Source organism: Adiantum capillus-veneris, chromosome 10 (genome assembly GCF_014529385.1).
Source record: "Adiantum capillus-veneris isolate H3 chromosome 10, ASM1452938v2, whole genome shotgun sequence".
In the NCBI taxonomy this organism is placed as follows: domain Eukaryota; kingdom Viridiplantae; phylum Streptophyta; class Polypodiopsida; order Polypodiales; family Pteridaceae; genus Adiantum; species Adiantum capillus-veneris.
In genome coordinates this window covers 149,195,129-149,212,620 of record NC_140940.1, presented here as the reverse complement: position 1 = coordinate 149,212,620, position 17,492 = coordinate 149,195,129, and the positions used below count along the sequence as shown (strand labels likewise).

Genomic DNA, 17,492 nt, shown 5'->3' with positions numbered 1-17,492 from the left:
TCTCGAGTCAGCCAAGAAGAAATAAAAAGCCTTTTAAATTTCAGCCATTTAATTGGCGCTGTTTTGTTCAATAAAAGCGTGGATCACCAAGTTCGAGCATTTCCCTTGAAGTAAGAGATAGCCCTCCAAATCTTGGAGTGCTCTGAGTAACGCCCTCCAAAGAAAGCTATGTCAAACTGCTGTATGAAAGCCAAAGCCTTCGAAGCATCTCTATACCCGGAAAACGTGTCAAATTTGATTAATTGTCCACCTTCCTTAAATTCTCAGGCTTTCTTGCTTTTATCTTCCAGAAAGTCATACCGGTTGCCTTTATAAAAATTCTTCTTCTTTGCATAAAAGATGTTGTCCTCAGAGTCCGAACTATTTTGCAGACTAAGGACAAGATATTTGAGGCAGACAAGTATGTACAAGATATGGATGAAACATACAAGAAGATAAAGATTGCTCTTGAGAAGACTCAAGCTAAGCAAAAGAAAGCTGCTGATCGTCACCGACGTGAACTTGTATTTTCACTTGGTGATAGGGTGCTTTTGCGCTTTGAAAAGGCCAGGTAAAGGAAAAGGAAAGGCAAGGAACGTTTGTTTCCTAAGCTCAGTATGCGATATTATGGTCCTTTTCAGATTTCAGAAAAGATCAGCGATGTAGCTTACAGGTTAAAGCTACCAGAAGGCTGGAAAATACGTAATCCTTTTCATGTCAACCTTCTCAGGCCCTTTGTTGGTAATGTGCCAGAGAATATGCTTGATAAGGAACAGCCCGAAGTGGAAGAATTGGATGAGATCCTTGTTCCTAAACAGATATTGGCACACAAAGAAAAAAAGGTTAGAGGAAAGGTTGCCAGACGCTATTTGGTTAAGTTCAAGAACTATCCATCGTTGGATGCCAAATGGATGGAAGAATATGAATTGATTGATTCACCTCAGCTATTGCAATTGTATCTTGAAGCCTTTCAGATGGAACCCACAGTGACTTGATGTAGCCTTTTTGGAGCAAGGCAAGGGCATGGTTCATGATGCTCAAGAGAGTAGTTAAGCAATTGTATCTACTCTTTATATACAGAATTTAACTAGAGAAGTTTGTGCTTGAGTACACTAGAAGACTTCTATGCTTGATATATGTGCCGTAGCCAGGTTGGTGGGATTGTTTAATCATCCAATGCTACATTTCCTGAAGCATGTATATCTTGGATTCCCATCATAGAATATATGTGATATCAGGAGATACCGCATATATTATTGGCATGCAAGCGAGGTCACTTGCAGTATTTCAAGGGTAGGGTGTGTGACCAAGAGGTGTATTTTTCTTGTTGCCTTTCGTAAATAAGTACTAGATATTTTTATTTATTTTTATTTTTTACTTGTTTTTTCGGAACCCTTGAAAAGGTGCAAGTGGACCTTGTATGGCCAACGGCTGCGGCCAAGAAAGAGACCATCCGTGATTGGCCCGATTTGAAGAATGTCCATGAAGTTAGAAGCTTCTTGAGATTGTGTTCGTACTACATGCGGTTCATTAGAAAGTTTGCAGAGGTTGCTTCCCCTTTGCATATCTTGACACAGAAAGGAGTCCCTTTCTCGTGGGGACCCACAGAGGTGACTGCCTTTCAGACGTTGAAAAAGAGATTGATTACAAGACCAATTTTGACTTTGCCGGACTTGCAGAAGTCATTTGAGGTATATTGTGATGCTTGTGGTCATAGTCTGGGTGACGTCTTAATGCAAGAAGGCCATGTCATTGCCTACGAGAGCCGATTGTTCTCAAGGCCGGAATTGTCAGCACAGATTTATGAGAAAGAGCTTTTGGCGGCTATCCATGCTCTTACTCAGTGGCCGCATTACCTACTAGGAGCGGATTTTATTGACTTTACAGACCATCAAAGTTTACGCTACTTCTCGTCACAAAAGCAGCTATCGAAAAAGCAGATGCGGTGGGCGAACATCTTGTCACAGTTTCACTTCCAAATTGTCAATGTGCAGCAGAATTTGGTGGTATATACTTTGTCTCTTAAGCCGTTGATACATCATACGAGCTTCGAGGATATGGTCGATCAGTATGCCACGGATACAGATTCTGCAGACATTTTTACACAAATATAGGATGGGGAGACAGTAGCGGGATATTCCATTCGGTATGGCTACTTGATGAAGAAAACCATGTTGTGCGTTACACAGCTGTTGAGGAAAAAGGCTATGACCAAATTGCCACTGTCTACCTTTTACGGGTCACCACGGCATTGTTACCATCTTGAAGGGGGTAGAGAGATACTTCTTTTGGCCAAGACTCGAGAAGGATGTGGACGAGTTTGTGCACAGTTGCTTGGTCTGCCAAAAGGTCAAGTTTGACAGGCATAAAGCACACGGATTGTTACAGCCTTTGCCAATACCCACCCGCCCCTGGGAAAGTATTGCAATGAATTTCATTTTTGATCTCCGAGAACACAGAGCGGTCACGATGGTATCTGGACTGTTATTGATAGATTTAGCAAGCAAGCTCATTTCATTCCAGTGAAGAAAACAGTCAAGCCGGATCACCTAGAGAGACTATTTGTGGCCCAGATCTTCAGATTACATGGCATGCCCGAGACGATTGTCTCCGACAGGGACCCCAAATTTACGAGTTTGTTTTGGAAGGCTATTTAGGAGAACATTGGCACGCGGTTGCAGTTTTCGTCATCTTTCCACCCGCAGACTGATAGGCAACCTGAGATTGCTAATTCAGTGGTACTAGATGTATTGAAGTCTTACATCTCGGATCAGAAGACTCAATGGGAAAAGTTTTTACCTTTGGTGGAATTTGCCTACAACAACACGGTACACTCTTCAACGGGGAAGGCGCCATTTGAGATTATTGAAGGTACTACGAAGGTTCCACCCTTCCTAAGCACAAAAGATAAGATTTTTGAAGGCGATGAGTACACGCGCGACTTGGACACGGCTTTTGCCAAGGTCCGCAAGGCTTTGCAGAAATCTCTAGAAAGACAGAAAAAGGCAGCAAATCGCTCTTGTCGCGATTTGAAATTGAAGAAGAACGATTGGGTGCTCTTACGTTTTGTGAAGGCACGCCTGAGAAAGAAGAAGGGAAAGGAGAGGCTTTTTCCAAAGCTCAGTACGGACCTTTCCAGATCTCCGAAAAGATAAATGATGTCTCCTTCCGACTGAAGCTGCCCGACACTTGGAGGATTCACAATGCTTTTCATGTGAGTCTCTTGAAGCCTTTTAAAGGCGATGTGCCTGAAGATGGGGAGCCTGATGAGCAACCCGAAGTGGAAGAAAACGAGGAGATCCTTGTTCCAGAACAGATATTGGCACATAAGGACAGAAAGATTAAGGGTAAAGTGAGAAGGCGGTTCTTGGTTAAATTCAAGAACTATCCTGCATTAGCGAAGTGGATGGAAGAGGAGGACCTAGCAGATACTCCTCAGATTGTGAAACTTTATCTTGAAGCTTTTGGTTTAGCATAGTCTATTTCAAATGGAACCCGAATACAACTTGGCCGGATATCTGGTGCAGTGGGTTTGCACAAGAGGAGAGTTACTCCGCTCCTTTGTCAACAGATGCCTCGATTTTTGATACTAGAGTCACGGATGTCTCTTTGAGCTTCAGGGATACTAAGAGCTGATAGTATTCTGCTGTATGACTTTATGAAATGGAATTCCGGATAATATGACGTTGATTTGTTCTTGACTTCTGTAAGTGCAGGAACTGATAGACAAAATGACTGCAGCATTTTGGTATGAATGATCTCGATAGACATGGTTGCAATAGGGATTAGTCAATTGGGCATCTCTAAGGTCTTGAGTGGATCTAGATGCGATTGCTAATTGCATTGCCGATATATCATGGTTTGAGATCCGAATAAATGTTGAATGTGATTTGTCATGTGATGTCCTGTGATGTCAAGTGATGTCCTGTGATGTCGTATGATGTGACTGTCGATTGGTACATGTGCTAGATGTGCTAGATGTGTGTTCCTAGTGCGTCGGTACTAACGGTCAGTGTCTGCTAAGACAGTTTATGGCTTCTGTCTATTTTGCAGGCGTAATCGAGGGCGATTACAATGCTTTCAAGAGGGGGATATGTCACAAAAACTGTGACGTGGCATACTAGGGTTGTAGACCAGACACTCACACACCCTCCCTTAGCATGGGCAATCCCGGAAATTCTGGGCTGAATAATGATGTAGCACTGTCTGCTGTACGGACGCCCGCGTTTTGCGGCGGATTTTGCGGCAGCAGTTGTACGGAAAAAGAAGCGCCGGCTTTTGGCTTTTAGCTACGCAATTTGAGAGAGAGAGAGAGAGAGAGAGAGAGAGCTTTTGCTTTATTCTCTCAAGAGAGAGCTTGTGAGAGAGAGACAGCATTCGATTTTGAAGCTTTTGGGCTCTGCTCTTGGCATCCCTTGTAACCTTTAAATAAGTGGGCAGGCCTCCCACTTCTCAGAGCATCTGGACGCAGAGGCTGAGAGTGAGAGCCTCCCACTCACTTGTACTTTTGCAACAGATTAATACAAAAATAAATACCGAAAGGGGCGCCAATCTTTGGGGCCAATATCTCTAGGCACGGAACTCCGTTGGGCCAGTGTCGAATCAATTGTAAACTATGAACTGTTTTGAAGTGAATTCTTGTAGTGTCGCGGTAGAATCTCGACTTGGAGTGTCCAAGTCTGTTACATTAGAGACTATTGCTACCACTATTGGTGTGAAGCAAGGTTGCCCACTATCTCCTACACTATTTGGTGTAAATGAGGTTGCTGACTTTATTATGCGGGAGGGTGGAGACGCAGGCAACTTGGGAGGTATCCCAATACACATATGCTTTATGCTGATGATATTATACCGGTGTGTGTCTACGGGAGGCCTCCAATAGCATCTACATGCATGAGATGACTATGGTGCACAAAGAGGTGTCAAAGTGAACCTTGGGAAGACCAAAGGACGTGATCTTTCATAGTCTGAGATAGGGCACGAGCCATGCCACATTCACTTTAGCAGTAGGTCAGGTGGAGGTGGTCACCTCATATGTGTATCTTGGGATTGCCTTTGTGGCGGCTTCCACATGCCTCACCATGGGATCAGCAGCTAGAGCTAGATTGACACAAGGATATGCAGCATTGGCTATGCTAGAGTAAAAGTGTCGTCAGGCACACTTCCAAGGGCCCGAACGAAGGGGTGGCTATTTGACATTTCCATCATGCTGACCTTGATTTTATGGAGCAAGGGCCTGTGCTGATTTCAAAGCACCCAAATGGCTTCCAGCAGCACTTGGACACACTAGAGTTTTTTGTACATAGCTGCTTGAAGTCATAAAGAACTGCCAGACAAGTACCAATTCTTTCTTTGCATTTGCATTTACAAAATTATCTCTTTCTAAACAAAACTTTGCTAAAGTATGAGTAAAATCAGGATATAGAAATAATTTCCATGATAGTAATATTTCCTTTACAAAAGAAAAACATGGTTGCATTCACCATCATGAACAAACAAAAAAGCTTACCACCAGTGCTGTGGGAGTAAAGCTTCTTGGACTCAATAAAATCAACACACTCGTTAATTTTGCTCGTTTCAAATTTGACAAAGTGAAGTCGACCACCAAGAACAGGAAATGTGTGCTGTAAGCCTGGCAGCAAAGTCTCTCTCCTTTGTTCCAGCAAGCCACGCACTTTCCTTGGGGTTAACGGAAATTTAGAGCTCTCTGAGTGTCTTGAGAAATACACAAGTTTGATCAACGATCCTGCATAAAGATGCATGCACATTAAAGCCACAAAAGCCTAATTAAGAATTCATCACACGGATACACGCATTTCAATCACAACAGTTTTATAGAATACTGCACATCAAAAACACATATACACAGTAAAATTATGACAGTAGAGAGTTGTCAAATTTACAAACTATATGCAAGCAAGCACTCAACTTGAAGACTGCTGAATTTGTTTACGTAATCAGATGAGGTGGCAATCTGCCATGTGAAGTTCCAGTGTGGCAGCCCACGAAATGGCAGGGATGGATGGTTGGCTGCAGGAAAATCAGCCCAACCCTAGGTAAAGCAACAGAAGAAGAGTCAATACGCATAATCTGGTCCCAAAAATCCTACTCATGTGACAATAGGGTAGTGTTGCAGATCTCTTGTGAGAGTCTATCAATGAAGGGAAAGCTTGGAGTTCTAGAGCCCACGCTGCATTGTACCTTGTAACTCCCTGCTCAAGGCTTTGTCCCAAATCAACACCATGTGATCATCAAATATCACTTCCTTACAAGCATGCAAACCTCATGCGTTGACATAAGGTGAAAGCTAAGACTAGGCCCATAACATACCGCAGAGAAATGCATCCCCCCACTTCAACTAGAATAAGCTTCAAAGTGCCCTCATCGTGAATAACTTTGCATGCTTTTATGTCGAGGTCATTTATAGCATGGCTTTGTGATTTGGGGGCTGTCACTTGGCTACATCATTGTCTGAGGTAGCACTTGTTTGTATGAGGGGACACCAATTGATCCGGTTTTCTTGCTCAGTAACTTGGAAGTTGGGATATAGACGGGACACACTGAACAAGCTGCCTTCTATGGTGCAGGATTTTGACTCCCACCCCCACTGATTTTCTTTGTCACGATATACCGTATCACTTTGCAAATTATCTAAAAAGGCTCAATGCACACATGTTTTGAGTGTTGCTCCTTCCTCGACGCTTGACACATTGGTCAGAGATACTACACACATTGTGCAGTCTCAGTGGGACACAACAGGTGGCTCTTCTATGCAAAGTTTTTATCGCGCAATGGGGTCGCACTTAAGTTTCTTCAGTCTGGATCAGGGGCACATCATAGGATACTTTACATCTCTCTGGTGGCTCATCTTACATTCTTCATGTCACGAGGCTGTGGCAACCACTAACCTTACTTACTGGTTTCTTTCCCTTGATTTTTATTTAGTTTTTGGAACCCTCTTTTTGAAGTCACAAATGGTCAGACATTCTGTGGCTAATGTGAGACACCCGACGACCGAGAGTTTCACCCGCACCCAGGAAGGGCATGTCGCCACGAGATGGTCGGGCCAGTCAGCACTGAAATCCGAGCAGTAGAAGGGTGTCTAGGCTCAGTTCAAAGTCATTTAGGCTTCTCGCTACACTCTATAAGTTGGTGGGTACTAGGAAATTAAACCAAAGGGAGTCAAATGGACATATGGCAGTCGGGGAGCTGTATGCAGGCCAACACATAGTTTCCAGAAGCCTCATCCAAGAGGGGGCACCCAAACTTGAGGGTGGAGGCTGATTTTTGTGCATTGTGCTTTACAGTGTGTGGTTGAGTAGTGGGTGGCAGGTTTCATAGCTTTAATGGAAAGCTTGCCTTCTCCCTTGCCTCATGTAGCACAATGATTTGCTCTCGCGCATCTCTCTCCCTTTTGGCACATATGGTAATGCCCCACTAGTTGGTCTTCTCAATTGACCATGTACAGTTCTGACAGTTTTATGCACATTTGCCAAGACAAGAACCTTCAGAACAGGTACAAGATTAGCTAATTGCTAATCCCCCATAGGTACGCACAGTTCCATCACGAAGAATCGCGAAACGGAGAGTTTTCTCCCATGGAAACTCGTCCGTTTCAAAGGGGAATTGTCCCATTGCGTGCGGGAGCGTCTGAGACACATGTAAACATGTTCGCTCCACCCAAAACGATCCAAAACAGAAAATTACAGCCTGCTGTGTTTTTCTGCAGGTTTAGGATTTCGCACCTAAACTGCAGGACATCGCCAGGGGAGCCTCGAGAAAGCAGAGGGATGCTTAAACAAGGCTTTGGGAACTGACAGTGACAAAACAGGGAGTTACAGCGTGCTGAAATTGACTTTCAGCTCAATGGAAATCTTCCAAATCGCAAGGGAAAGTGTCCTTAACGTGTACTTATGACCTACACGGATTTTTGCGCCGTTATGCTGGCGAAAGTGAGTCAAAAATATGCAATTACAGCCATGGACAGGTTTGGACAGCTTGGTGAGGTGAAAGCGTTTACACTTCCACAAATCTTTACTTCTTTCCTTGCTTGAATGTGCGCTACTTAGCACGAATGATGGTTACTTTTAGAGAGAGAATAAGAGAGGTAGAGATGTGTGTGTATGTGTGTTGGGGGGGGGGGAAGAGAGAGAGAGAGAGAATGACACCCAATGGGGTCCCAACCAACCCTCTCAAGGGCCCCCCACACTGTTGTTGATGTGGTATTTGCTTTTGTAAATGTGTGTGTTTTGGTATTTCTTTTATATTAATCTGAGAGCAAAGTACAACTTCCCGCGCTCTCAAACTCTGCATCTAGATGCTCTAAGAAGTGAGCCCCCTTGGGTCACTTATAAAGATTACAAGGGGTGCTAAAAGCAGAGCCCCAAAAGCATTAAACTCAAAAGCAATAGGGTCCCAAAAGCAACTGGTCAAAAATCTGCCAATAAAAGCAACAGCGCAAATTGCGAAAATCCTTACAGCTGCCACGTCATCATGTCAGCGCAAAAAGCGAAAATCCGTACAGCTACCACGTCAGCATGTCAACGCACAAAGTGGAAATCCGTACTACGTGGCACTCTGCCACGTCCGTATACTTCTTGCCACGTCATCAGTTTGTGACATACCCCCCTCTTGAAAGAATTGTAATCGGCTTCGATTACGTCTCGAAAACAAAGGCCATAAACCAACTCAGTAGACACTGACTCCAAGTACCAACGCACTAGACACGACACATCTAGCACTTGTACAAAGATGACAGTCACACCACACGACATCGCAGAACATCCATGACAAATCAATCACAAAAAAATTCATTCTAAATCTCAGACCATGACTGCCAGCAACATATTTAGTAACCGCATCTAGATCCATCCCGGACCTCGCTGATGCCGGATTAACTAATCCTTATTGCGATCATATCTATAGTTATGAGACCAAAATGCTGCAGTCATTTCGTCTTTCAGTTCCTGGCTTAAACACGTCAAATGAGAGAGTACAAATCAATCATATTTAATTTCGGGAATTCCGTTTCATAAAGTCATACAGTAGAATACTGTCAGCCCATCAGTATCCCTAAAACCCAAAGGGGACATCAGTGACCTTATTCAATCGAGGTAATCTGTTGACAAAGGAGAGGAGTGACTCCCCTCTTGTGCAATCCCTCTGCACTAGATCAACCTTGCTAAGTTCGGGGATCTATCGGAGTAAACGATGCTAAACCGAATGCTTCAAGGTAAAGTTCCAAAATCTCAGGAGTATCTGCTATGTCCTCCTCCTCATCCACTTTGCATCTAATGTCAGATAGTTCTTGAATTTGACCAAGAACCGCCGAATCACTTTACCTTTCATCTTTCTTTCCTTGTGTGTCAAAATCTATTCAAGAACGACTATATCCTCGCTCTCTTCCACTTCGGGTTGCTCATCAGGCTCCCCATCAACTGGCACCTCACCTTGAAAAGGTTTCAAGAGACTCACATGGAATGCATTGTGAATCTTCCAAGTATCGGGCAGCTTGAGTCGAAAGGAGACATCATTTATCTTTTCTTTAATCTGGAAAGGGCCATAATACCTCATGCTAAGATTTGGAAAAAGCGGCTCCTTTCCCTTTCGTTTCCATAGGCGTGCCTTTTCAAAATGTAAGAGCATTCAATCGTCTTCCTTTAATTTCAAGTCTCGCCAATGTCGATCTGCTGCCTTTTTATGTCGTTTCTTGAGATTTCTCTAAAGCCTCCCGGATCTTGGCAAAAGCAGTGTCCAAGTCCCTCGAGTACAGTCTGAGTCAAAAATCTTATCTTTAGTGCTGAGAAAGGGTGGAACCTTCTGAGCACCTTCAACTATCTCAAATGGCGCATTCGCGTCGAAGAGTGAACCGTGTTGTTGTAGGCAAATTCTACCAAAGGCAAAAAAAAATCCCATTGAGTCTTCTAATCAGAGATGTAAGACTTCAATAAATCCAAAACAACTAAATTTGCAATCTCAGATTGCCCATCTAGCTGTGGATGGAATGATAAAGAGAATTGCAACCGTGTGCCAATGTTCTCTCAAATAGCCCTACAAAACAAACTCGTGAATCAGGGATCTCTGTCGGAGACTACTGTCTCAGGCATGCCATGTGATCGAAAAATCTGTGCAATGCACAGTCTCGCTAAATGGTCCAGCTTGACTGTTTTCTTCACTGAAATGAAGTGAGCTTGCTTGCTAAATCTGTCAATGACAATCCAAATGCCATCGTGCCCACTCTGTGTCTTCGGGAGATCAAAAATGAAATCCATTACAATATTTTCCCAGAGGCGGGTGCGAATGGGTAAAGGCTGTAGTAATCCCTATGCCCTATGCCTAACAAACTTGACCTTCTGGCATACTAAACAACTGCGAACAAAGTCGTCCACATCCTTCTTGAGTCTCGGTCAAAAGAAATAACGCTCCACACCTTTCAAGGTGGTGTCAATGCCACGCTGACCAGTCAAAAGCTTTTACCTCAACGGATGTGTAACACACAAAATAGTTTTCTTCATCAAGTAGTCATCCCATATGGGATACCCTGGCACTATCTCCCCATTCTGTATCTGAGTAAGCATACAGAAAAATACGGATCGGTGGCAATGTCATAGCAGCTAAAATACGCGTATTTTATTTAGAATATGCGACGTCCCGTATGAAATGTACAATACGTCTCATAACGTTTTCTATTCTAACGTTTTTTTGCTCAAAACGTATGTCTTTTTTCTAGCTGATCAATTGTGTTTTAGAGCTTCATGGTGCTTGTTTATGTATGCTATGGTTAAATATTGAAGAGTCATTGAGGAGGTCTATGAAACGCTTCATTTGTTCTTATTAAAGTATAATATCTAAAAAAGTTGACGTATTTTATTTTTGATTCTCAAAAATACGTCTAGTACGCATATTGTACACCGCGTATTAAACGTCCCGTCCCATACCATAGCTGCTATGGGTGGCATAATGATCAACCATATCCTCGAATCTTTTATGATGGATCGCAAAAATAGCCAAGACAAGGGGCTTCCAAGACAATGCATCTCGCACTAAGTTTTTATGTCCCTGAACATGGAAAATCTGGAAGTGAGACTGTGACAAGATGTTAGCCCACCCCATCTGCTTTTCCGAAAGCTGCTTCTGCGACAAGAGGTAGCTCTGATGATCAGTAAAGACCGTGAAATCGCTCCGAGTAGATAATGTTGCCACAGAGTAAGAGCATGGTTCACTGCCATAGCTCTTTCTCATAAATCTGTGCTACCAATTCTGGCCTTGAAAACATTATGCTCTCATAAGCAATCACATGGCCTTCTTGCATCAAGACCGCTCCCACACTACGACCACAAGCATCACAATAAACTTTGAATGGCTTTTGCAAGTCTGGCAAAGCCAACACTGGTCGAATAGTCAGTTTTTCCTTAAGTGTCTGAAAGGCAGTCACCTCTATCGGTCCCTAAGAGAAAGGGACTCCTTTCTCAGTCAATACGTGCAAGGAGGAAGCTACCTCTGCAAACTTCCGAATGAACAGCCGGTAGTAAAAACACAAGCCCAAAAATCTTCTAGCTTCATGAACATTCTTCAAGTCTAGCCAATCGCGAATAGTCTCAATCTTAGCTAGATCCGTCTGTACTCCTGCTACTGCTAAAACGATGTGTCCCAGAAAGTGTATCTCCGGCAAGAAAAATTCTCTCTTCTCGGCATTGATAACTAATCTGTGATCACGCAATGCCTGAAAGACCTGTAGCAGATGGTGTCGATGCTCTACTTCATCCTTGGAGAAAACTATAATATCATCAAAGAAAGTGCCCACAAAAGATCGATGCTCTCGGAAAATTATATCCATCATTCGGTTGAGAGTCGTTGAAGCATTGGTAAGTCCAAAAGGCATCACCAAAAATTCGTATAAACCAAAGCTTGTCCGAAAGGCTGTCTTGTAGACATCTCCCGGAGCGATTCTGATATGATGATATCCGCTTTTCAAATCAATCCTGCTGAAACAAGAGGATCCCTGAAGTCGGTCAAGAATATCATCGATCCTTGGAATCGGAAATTTGTTCTTGATAGTGATTTTATTGAGAGCTCTATAGTCAATGCACATCCTCCAAGATCCATCTTTCTTTAGTACCAGTAAAACCGGAGAACAGTAGGGTGAAGTATTTGGCTAGTGGATGAGACCCTTTTCAAGAAGGTCTTTCACTTGGTTCATGATTTCTTCATTCGGGGCTCGGCTAACACGGCCGGTTCACTGGTGTGGTCCCGAGAATCAGATCAATAGTATGGTCCTCAGGACGAGATCGGGGTAACTCGCCTAGCACGCCTTATGAGGAATATTCAACATGTGTGCACAAATTATTGTCGTTCTTTCTCTAATTCATCATATTCGTTCGTTGTTCATCATTTAATTTTTTCAAATAGATCGAGTAAACAAAAAGACTAGATTTCATTAATTTTGAAATGGCTGAAGCCGATACAATAGGGACGAACTCACCCTTCAATTTTACATCTAGTACAATTTTTCTGCCCTTCTCATTTGTCAAAGTCGCTTTCTTGGCCCGATAGTCGACCACGGCGTTGTTCTTATGGTACCAAGGGATTCCTAGGAGGACGTCACACCCTTCCAAAGGCATGATGTAAAAGTCCTCGTGCCCTAAATACCCCTGACAATGCAAACGAAGTTTGCCGATGACAGGCGTAATGGCTACATCCCATCCGAGCGCCGCTAGAACAGCCTTCATCGGTGGCCCCATCCTGCCGCGCCGCCAATTCAGGTGAAATGAAGTTGGCCTTGGCTCCTTTATCAAAAAAGATAAGGGCTTCCTGATCTTTCACTTTGCCCCATGCGCGGCAAAATTTTGTACTTTTATCCATCTAGCTTGGGTCGGTTCCCATGCAATCAGGTATCAGTCCTGCCTTCATCTTGCCTTTTCTGCCACGTTCCTCCGCTGCACTAGAACTCTCTGGCCTGAATTCAGTTTGTCCTCGTTGTGCCTTTTTGGGGCACTTTGCGGAGATGTGCCCTTGTTACCCGTAGCCAAAACACTTCCCTCTTTGAGATAGTTATCCCTCTCTCTAAGAGTCAATCAATGTCAAGTATATCTTTCTTTCCTGGGGATTCTTTTTCTTTCTATTGTCATTGTTCGAGATCTGTCTGGTCCTTTGAGTCAAAATTTCATTAGTGGGGTAAGTCAAACTCCCTGAATGTATTGGAAATCCCTGTTTCGCATGTCCATTAGTTGTTGTATAGACTTAGACTTTTGTTCAAGGCAGTAATCTCGGATCTCTGTAGGGAGTCCATAGCAAAACCGCTCAATCTATCCTTTAAAGGTGACCTTCTTAAACGAAGAGGTCGGTAGAAAAGAATCCCAAAACCTCTCGCAATATGCGTCCAAAGAATCACCCTTGGTCATCCGAAGATGGTTCCAAACGGTTCTTACATCTCGTTCATACTCCTGAGTCAACCAAGAAGAAATAAAGAGCCGTTTGAACTTCAACCACTTGACTGGGGCTTCTTTCCTCAGAAGAAGAGTGGACCACCATGTACAAGAATTTCCCTTTAAAAACAATGCAGTCCTCCTCATCTTGGAGTGCTCTGAGTAATGCCCTCCAGAGAAGGCTATGTCAAACTACTGAATGAAGGCCAAAGCCCTTGGAGCATCTCGGAATCCAGAAAAGGATTCAAATTTTATTGATTGTCCACCCTCTTTAAATTCCTTGGTCTTCTTGCTCTATTCTTCGAGGAAATCCTATTGGTTGGCTGTGTAAAAGTGTTTCTTCTTCCCATAAAACATGTGATCGTCGGAGTCCGAACTGTCAAAGGATGACGCCTCCGTAGAACTATCAGAAACTGGTCAGAATCTGATCTTCTTTGCCTTTTTCTTGTTCTTTCCAAAGCTTTGCTTTTTGCTTCTCTTCTTGTCCTTTCTGTCCTCCTCACTCGAGTCAGAAGAGGAAGAGCTAGAAGAACTGTCAGAAGAAGAGGAAGAGGAACTCAGTAGTCCTTCAAAACACACACGCTTCTTCTGCTTTCTTGCAAATGCAAAAGAAGATTGATTGCCCAAGTAACCGGGGTAATCAGTCCCCTTCTTGCGCTTCTTCAATTGCTTCTTCGTGCCCAAAAGCTACCTGATCTGGGTCTAGCCCACCTCTTGAAGTTCTTCTTTAGTAAACATCCTCGGAGTACGAGGTTTCTTGATTGCCGGTTTGATTGGTGGTTCGGTGGTTTTCTGCCACTGAGTATGCACTTCAGCCATGGACTGTTGGGTCAAAAAATTCTGCAAACTGGGGATCTTTAACAAATTGAAGCATCTGCTTTGTGCACTCGTCAATCTGTTGTTGACGTTGCACCTACAAAAGTTCATATTGTGTAGGCTGAGGTGGCCCATACTCATCTTCTGCTAAGTCGCTTAAATTTGCCGTATTGCCTCCTCCCGCCTCAGCGGTTGCAGAAGAAGTCGATTGATTCTGTTCAAAATTCATAGGTGTCCGAGAAAAGGGACCATATTTCCCGGTAGAAGAGAAATTGGCTATACTCTGATACCACTGTAACAAACTTTGGCACCCCAAGTCTAGATTCTGTCGCGACACAGTAGAGATTCCTTAAAAACAATTCACAATTTAAGAGAGAGAGAGTCGACACGGCCCGACGTAGTTCCGTGCCAAGAGAGATTGGCCCCAAAGACCGGCGCCCCTTTCGGTATTTCTTTTATATTAATTTGTGAGCAAAGTACAACTTCCTGCGGGTGCTCGATCTTAAACCCTGCGTCCGGATGCTCTGAGAAGTGAGCCCCCTTGGGTCACTTATAAAGATTACAAGGGGTGCTAAAAGCAAAGCCCCAAAAGCATTAAACTCAAAAACAATAGGGTCCCAAAAGCAACTGGTCAAAAATCTGTCAGTAAAAGCAGCAACACAAATTGCGAAAATCCGTACATATGCCACATCAGCATGTCAGTGCAAAAAGCAAAAATCCATACAGCTGCCACGTCAGCATGTCAGCGAAGAAAGCAGAAATCCGTACTGTCTGCCACGTGGCACTTTGCCACGTCACTCTGCCTGTCCATACAGTTTAATCACGTCAGCACAGAGGCTGTCACGTCATCAATTTGTGACACTTGAACCATAGAGCTAGTGAGTGACCAAATATCCCGCACTGTCTAAGATAAAAGAGCATCCTATAACACCAAATCAAGAATGCGTGATCCCTGCCTAGGCATTAGAGGAAACTTGGAATCTCAAATGCAACGAAATTGCTTGCAGGCCAAATCGTAATTATCCCATGATGAGATGCTACGCAAGAGTCGATGTAAAATCTATCTAATCTCTTAAGAAAAATCCCAGACTATCTCTTGAAACCCATGAAAGCTGCGGACAGCAGAAGTGGATGCAAGGATGAAACGTGCCAAGCATCAGTACCAAAAACTGCAAACAGATTTATGTTCCATACATCTCTCTCACAGGGGGCAATAGAAGACAAAGTAGCAGGCACTACAACCTACCAATCCTTAGTAGTCTCTACATTGCTGAAATCTCCACCAACAATCCACGAATCCACAGCACTGTGACATAAAAGCGTGTTTCGGCCCTCCGAAACTCTGAAACGGCGAAACGATCGAAACGTTTCGGCAAAACGGCGAAACGAGACGATGTTTTTTTTATTCTCCCCTTTTGATTTGCTGACCAAAGACGGGTGTTTTAGGATTTTTAAACCCATTGCAAAGTCTGATGAGGAGGACTCTAGCTAGTTCCTTAGTGTTATTTGGACAATTTATGTAGTAAAGCCAAAACTAAGCTCATGTATTATTGATCTTTTGGTGAGGACTCATAATTCAAATCATGTATTAGGAACTGCTGTTGTGATTTTAGTCATGATTCTTGTAATGAGTACATGAGTTTAGACATTGTTATTTGTTTTGCCGTTGTAGTTTATCATGGTTTTGGCTTGGCTAGGTATTTCAATTTCAACTCTTACCTTGTTCACTCGTGACTCAAGTCTCACATCTAGATTTTGGTATTTCACAAATCTTGACATGTGAATTGTATGTATATTCAATGTATAATTATAGGTACATACATGTAAAACGAAACCTGTGTTTCGCTTTCTCTGAGCTCTGAAACAAAACGTTTCAGAAACCTCGAAACCCCAAAACGCACGAAACCCCGAAACGTTTCATGTCACACTGATCCACAGTAGGCAATACATCCAAAATCTGTTGCAAAGAGTTGTCCCTATCATGAGCTAAACTGGAAGCATAAACACACAGAACTCCTACCCAAGAATCATCAATCTATAAAGAGACCCACATAGCTCTACTTCATACCAATGTGCCATTGACAATGTCACTAGCCTAATCCCACAAAGATGCATACACCACCACTAGAATGATGTTGACCAACCGCAGTCTCCCAAAATGTATGAGATACCCCCAAATAACAGCTTTCCACATCAACGGTAGTTGTCCATGCACTACACAAGTATACCCACATCTCTATTACATGAGAGCGTCACTCCCGTCTAAGCAAGTTGTCTCGGGCCGCTGATACTAGTGTGATGTAATCCATTGGCATTCCGAGTAGCATGTAATCCATGTCACAAAGTAAAGATGAACCTCAAACCTCAAAATTATACATCAACACTACAAAGACTAGAAACTATAATCCCGCTTAAGCCTCTTGATCCTTGGCCGTGGCAGTGGAACAAGGTGTCACATGCACATCTAACCTGTGTGCATGTGGACAAGCTAACTCCTACTTCTAGGGTTTACGACAGCCTAGGAAGTGTTTCGGCACCCTTGTGAGCCTGTACGCAAGACGTGCATGCCCAAGCACTTTAGATTAGTTACTAGTTGCATGCATGCCCTCTGATTGCACACTAGCACCACTAGTATCTGCTAGGTGTAGGCACTAGGGGAGTGTTCCATATTGTGGCACTAGTACCTGGCCTAGGTAGTTTAGCATGTAAAGCACCTCTTATTAAGAGTTTATTAACTTATTAATCAGTGACATTTTAGCAGATTCATGGGGCTTTATCTAGCACGCTGCTTGACCCACCAACTTTGCACTATATAAGTGACCCCATAGGTCATCCCTTATGCATTCACCCAGTACAGTGTTCCGTATTGTGGCACTAGTACCTGGCCTAGGTAGTTTAGCATGTAAAGCACCTCTTATTAAGAGTTTATTAACTTATTAATCAGTGACATTTTAGCAGATTCGTGGGGCTTTATCTAGCACGCTGCTTGACCCACCAACTTTGCACTATATAAGTGACCCCAGTACCAAGTACCAAGTACCCGATGGGCAGCCAGCACCATTACCCTTGGCATTTTTGCATCACCCTTCGGCCTTGACCAACAAATCATTAGCGTTTCCAGCCATACCTTCACCAGCGTCTTTGCACCAAGCAACTAGTAATAGCAGATATCTTTAGCGACAGCAGATTTCAGCCCTAGCCTCACAGCAGATCAGCCAGTGTTTTCAGATTTCAGTCCATCCTCATCAGCACCTTGGACATCGGCATTAAAAG

The 17,492-nt window shown here is 43.4% G+C and overlaps 1 protein-coding gene across 1 annotated transcript in view; it reads right to left on the bottom strand.

Annotated features, from left to right (window-relative positions):
- PANK2 (pantothenate kinase 2) overlaps positions 1 to 17,492 on the bottom strand; it is a 132,189-nt gene that overhangs the window by 65,858 nt on the left and 48,839 nt on the right. Inside the window, exon 3 of the mRNA XM_086522207.1 lies at positions 5,489 to 5,725. Within this exon, the coding sequence (XP_086378333.1) occupies positions 5,489 to 5,725 (237 nt within the window). The remainder of the gene's footprint in view (positions 1 to 5,488; positions 5,726 to 17,492) is intronic.